At 43.5% G+C, this 6,000-nt stretch overlaps 1 protein-coding gene across 1 annotated transcript in view; it reads right to left on the bottom strand.

The window, feature by feature from the left end:
- Positions 1–850: 850 nt before the first annotated feature.
- Positions 851–6,000, bottom strand: part of SDR16C5 (short chain dehydrogenase/reductase family 16C member 5) — a 46,813-nt gene continuing 41,663 nt past the window's right edge. Inside the window, exons 6-7 of the mRNA XM_040432782.1 lie at positions 2,498–2,623; positions 851–1,249 (exon numbers count right to left, since the gene is read on the bottom strand). Of these exons, the coding sequence (XP_040288716.1) occupies positions 1,156–1,249; positions 2,498–2,623 (220 nt within the window). The 3' untranslated portion in view covers positions 851–1,155. The remainder of the gene's footprint in view (positions 1,250–2,497; positions 2,624–6,000) is intronic.

The following is a 6,000-nucleotide window of genomic DNA, read 5'->3' as shown; positions in this document are numbered from 1 at the left end:
AGTGGTCTGCTTCAAATTTTGATTTTGCGGACCCGTTCGGGCCGCAATACGGGCACGGGACGTACATGTTCGTGTGCATGAGCCCTAAAGCTCCTAGGGGGTCATTTATTAAGAACTGCGTTTTAGCTGGTCTGAATAACCCCTATATCTGCCAATGGATCTGCCGAAGTTATGTCTGGCTTACATTTAGACAATTTTTCTACGCCTACCGGCTTGTCCCCTTCCCTGCCAAGCCCACTTTTTTAGACCTGGCATGAGCAGGGAAAAGTCGCAATCTGTGCCAGAAATATGCGTATTTCTGGATAATAAAGGATCCCCTTAATCTAGAAGCGAGCAACAGCTCTGGATCAAAGGAAATCAGAGTAGATCCAGCAACATCACTAAGCGATACTGGCATAGGAGCATAGACTGCCGGATGCTGCGCCAAATTTTCTATGAGAGGTATGCCTCATCATAAATTAGACGCAGCATCCAGCAGCGTGCCTGGTTATTACAGACGGGTGTACACCGCCGGTTTGTGGTTACATAAAGGACTTTCTAACAATTATATTCCCTTTAATATAAAACTAAAAAGGCGTTTGCATAAAGGACTTTTTTCTCCTCTGAAATAGAAACTGAACAGATCGCAATACAGTCAATGGGATATGTTTGGCTCCGTTCAGGTCAGTTGTGTGCCAAATCAGCACTTCCGTCATTTTAATTGTTCTGCTCTTATAATGGAGCAAAACAACAGAAATCAACAGCGGTGGTGTGAAAGAGGCTTTACAGTGTCAAATCTAGATTTACTAACACATAAAAAATATATTTTAAAAAGGGACAACAAAACAACACATAAAAGCAACAAAATAAAACAAACTAGCAAATCACCTTTACTTGTAACTATAAAGTGTTACATGCACAAGTCATTTTATTATAAGAATCGTTAGTGTTGGGATCTTTTTGTGTTACTGGAGTTTCTCCAGACTTTCCAATGTAGACAGGTATATCCCTCAATGCAAAAGAAAGATTTGATAAAATATATAAAAATGTAATTAAATTTTATTACATAAAATTTTAATTTAGAGACTTTTGGTTTGAACCACTGGTCTATGAGATATTATGTATTAGTATTACATTCACAGGTCATCTTAATGTCGGTAGCTGTGTAGGCCGAGTCTAGTCCTTCTTGATACGACCCTTGAAGTGGTCCATAAAATGAAAGGCTCCCAAGTAGTCCCCAAGTACAACACCTAATTTTGCAGAGATCATACTAAAGACAAAAAAAAAGAGAGAGAGATGGTTTATTATATATATTACAAAATCTAACAAACTGTAAATGCTTAAAATGATATTAATGAGGTACCAGATATAAACACCCATCAGCCATAACTAAAAAAAAAAAGAACTTGTCAGCTCTACTATGCTACTCTCGCTGAGTATAGTGACAGACGTGCGGATTTCAATGGTCTATCACTCATAGGCAGGGGAGGGCGGGCCATGAGTCTCATTGGACTCGCAGTTCTGGCGCACACTGAGGTTTGACTTGTCAGTCCTGTAAAAGTACTGGATACTAGCCTAGAAGTGAGACTGATGAAATCAGCAAGGGGCAGCGAGGTAGAGGTGACAGGTTACCTTTAGCACCATCTGCCTAAAAATGTGTAGGTCCCCCTTGTGCCACAGAAACGTCTCAGAAGATGAGGCTTAGATTCCAGAAGACCTCTGAAAGTGTTGTCTTGTGGTATCTTGAACCCAAGATGTTAGCAGCAGATCCTTTAAACAGGTATTACTATCTCAGTCGATAATGGAGATCGAAAAACCATAGGGTTACAAAAACAGTTTTGGAGGTGGGGGCTACATGGATCAGACCCTTAGCTTTTACAATCTGGCCCTTGTGAAAGTCATTTAAATCCTTACACTTACCCATTTTCCCTGGTCACTTGATTCCCACCGGTCACGAGAATGGGGACAATTGTCCCCCATTTAAAAGGAGCAGCACGCACGCTTGTCCACCATTCCATCAAAAAGGGGAACATGGCCCCTGTTCTCGTGATCAGCAGGGGCCCCAGCGGTTGGACACCTGCCGATCAAACACTTATCGCCTATCCTGTGGATAGGAGTTAGTTTCCTTGTAGACCCTTTCAAGGGGTTTTCTAGGAGTGTAATATTGATGACCTATCCTTAAGACAGTTCATCAGTATCTAATTAGTGTGACTTACATTCCCAGCACCTCTGCCGATCAGCTGTTTAAAGAGGCAGCAGTGCTCCTCATAATATACAAAACACAGCACCATCCTTTACATAGTGGCTATACGTGGTATTGCAGCTCAATCATATTTACTTGAATAGGACATCGCTTCATAAAGGCCATGTGACTGACGAAAAGTGACATCACAGGCTTAGGAAGAGGCTGCGGCGCTCACAGGAGCACCGAGGCCTCTTCAAACAGCTGATCAGTGGATGTGCCGGGAACATCAATAAGTAACTCCTGCAAAATAGACTATGTAAATCCAGAACTCACTTTTTAAAGGCAAATACGACATAGAGGCTGCGAGGCATCACCAAGTACACTTGTTCCTTTAGGATGGCATCAATGATCTTCTTGCAGGCATAATCTGGCTCTAAAATTGGCAGTACCCTAGGCCATCTGGAGAACAGAAAAGAAAATCTGAATGAACATCTCCCATACTTGAAGCCAACTTATACAGTACAGAGAATTTCCATAAAGATTATATTTATCAATGGATACAAAAAGCAAATACAGAATTCTGTCAACTAAACGAAAATGGACTTCATGCATGAAAGAACTATGTGTTTCCGCAGTGCTACCTTCATGATCAGACCTGCTGCAAAAAGAGGAAATCTGAAATCTTAATGATTTTAACTGGATATTTTAGGCTGCCAGAAATTGTCAACACAAGGATAACATGCCTTAAAGGGAACCTGTCATCAACTTTATGCTGCCCTCACTCAGACCAGCATAAAGTAGGGACAGACTCACTGATTTCAGCGGTTTGTAACTTATGGGCTAAAAGTACCGTATTTTTCGCCCTATAAGACGCACCGGCCCATAGGACGCACCTAGGTTTTTGAGGAGGAAAATAAGAAAATAAATATTTTGAACCAAAAGGTGTGCTTTTGGTGGGCTTTGAACTAATGGGGGTCTGTGGATGGCACTGTTATGGGGGTCTGTGGATGGCACTGTTATGAGGGTCTGTGGATGGCACTGTTATGGGGGTCTGTGGATGGCACTGTTATGGGGGCATCTGTGGATGGCATGACACTGCTATGGGGGGGAATCTGTGGATAACAGATAAATAGCATCTTATGCTATTTGACATCCACAGATCCCCCCCCCATAACAGTGTCAGCCACTGTGAATGACCCCCAATACAGGGGGTGGGGGCTAGCATCTACACTAGTTTTTAAATGACAGCGGGGGCCCAGTGCAGTCATTGTATTTTATTGCACCAGGCCCCGCTCACTGTACTAATGGTATCTACTGTAACTGCAGGCAGGCAATGGTTAACTATAGATATGTTCGATCCAGCGCTGAGCAGCCTGTACTTACGATCATAGCAGGCTGGAGGCAGGTGGCTGGGCGGGCACTGGCAGCGTAACTTCCTACGTCACGTACCTGCGCCGCCTGCTTCATTCATAAAGTGGGTGGAGCAGGCACGTGACGTAGGAAGTTACGCTGCCAGTGCCCGCCCGCCCAGCCTCCTATGATCGTAAGTACAGGCTGCTCAGCGCTGGATCGAACATATCTATAGTTAACCATTGCATGCCTGCAGTCACAGTAGATAGCATTAGTACAGTGAGCGGGGACCGGTGCAATAGAATACAGTGACTGCACCAGGGGAATATTTTGCACCATTTGCCGATCACCATAAATAAGGTGTTCATTATATTGTATAGCTTATTATGATTACAAGGATACCAAATATTGTTTTGTGATATTTCATACTAAGTATGTTACAAAAATCTTTTTTTAACAATAACGTTACAGAAATTTGTAACTTACCATAAAAAAGCTGAAAAGTAAAAATTCTATTTTTCTGCCAGGACATTAATCATAAAAATTATTTCACAGATCCCAGACCTATTGTAACAGTAAATAGCTGCCTTACCCACTTCTCTGTGAAAAGCTCTGCTGTAAAGAAGGGATGCCTTGTACTATTACTGTGTTTTTTATTTATTTTTATTAAGTCTGTTGCGCCAGTCATAATACAGTGGTGTTCATGTGCACATTACATATTATTTCTCATGATTGGTAAACAGTGTGAATAAAAATTGGGGGAGGCGGGTACACTGTTTGCATGTATGGAGCCATAAAATTCCTGATATTGCAGCCCTGGATCCAAAGCTGTTTGAAGCCCTGCTGGAAAAATTCCAACCTAAGGCCTCATGCACACGGCCGTTGCCCGGCCGTATTGTGGCCTGCATACAGCGGTCCGCAATACACGTCCACCGGCCGTGTGCACCCCGCACCCAATCACTGATTCTATTTTTTACGGTGCGGACGGATCGTCTTGTTCTGTCCTGACCGCCACACGGATGTTGCGTGTGCATTGGGGACCGCAAATTGCGGTATCCGGAGATGAGTCAAGCGGAAAGGAGCCCAGCACCGCCCCGCGTCCTCCGAATCTCCTCCTTGCTGGCTGACGTCACAGAGCTGGAGCGCCGAAATCTCGCGATGCGCGAGCTAGCGCATGCGTAGTTCATTCCCTGTGCTGATGCCAGCACAGGGAATGAACATGATGCCGACACTGCGCATGCGCTAGCTCGCGCATCGCGAGATTTCGGCGCTCCAGCTCTGTGACGTCAGCCAGCAAGGAGGAGATTCGGAGGAGGCGGGGCGGTGCTGGGCTCCTTTCCGCTTGACTCATCTCCGGATACAGGACTCATATCAGGTCATTTGCATATGGATCAAAACTGTTTTTTAACACAATAAAAGCGCAGAGAGCTATGGGGACTGGGTACTGCAGATGTGCTAGCGGCCATCTAGCAGCCCATGTCCCCAGCTCTACACACAAAATCCCGGTGACAGGTTCCCTTTAACTTTCAGATTGAAAAGAAGCTAAAAACCTGTTCTGGTCATGTGACGATCACACAAAGATCATCAGATACGGTAGTGAAATCTGGATCTGCGTGAGAACTATGTGACCAGAACAGGTTTTTCAAGATGATGTTTCTCATTCTCATTTTATTCAATTTGTTGTTTGGGAGCAGCACCTATACAAGCAGACAAACAACATGAGTTTGTGAGCGTTCACATGTCTGACTTAAAGAGGTTGTCTTACTTCAGCAAGTAGTATTTATTATGTAGAAGTTAATACAAGCCACTTACAAATTTATTGTTATTATCTATATATTGCTTCTTTTGCTGGTTGGATTCGTTTTTCCATCATATTATACACTGCTTGTTTCCATAGTTACGGCCACCCTGGAGTCCATTAGTGGTGGTCGTGCTTGCACAATATAGGAAAAAGCGCTGGCCTTTCTGGTGGCTGGGACCGTGGGAGCGCACATAGGCTGCTCCTTTTTCCTTTAGTGAACAAGCTCTACCACCGCTGCTGGATTACAAGGTGGTCGTAACCATGGAAACGATCAGCGTATAATGTGGTTGAAAAAATTAATCCAGCCAGCAAAGTAGGCAATATGGACAATCACAATACATTAGTAAGTGTCTTGTATTAACTTCCTCTACATGATGAATGCTATTTGCTGAAGTGAGACAGTCCCCTTTAAGATTAAGGGAGATTAGATTCAGGGACTTTAGGAGGGGACTACAATAAGTCAATTGTTTTTCATTGAGTTGTATTATTGTATTTTTTCTATTTTCTTGTGTAATCCCCATTTAGTATGTGTTCCATTATTGACTGCGCAGTCCAGTGCACATCTTGTCAAATGTATGCAGTCCTGGAACAGCCGTTTGAGGGTGCATATCTTTGCTCAAAATGTGAGCAAATTGCCGTTTGGAATCGCACATCGAGTATCTAAACAAGCGAGTTTCAACACTGA

This window comes from Bufo bufo, chromosome 5, assembly GCF_905171765.1.
Source record: "Bufo bufo chromosome 5, aBufBuf1.1, whole genome shotgun sequence".
Lineage (NCBI taxonomy): Eukaryota > Metazoa > Chordata > Amphibia > Anura > Bufonidae > Bufo > Bufo bufo.
Note: the sequence above shows the minus strand (reverse complement) of the source record. Positions and strands in the feature narration are given on the sequence as shown.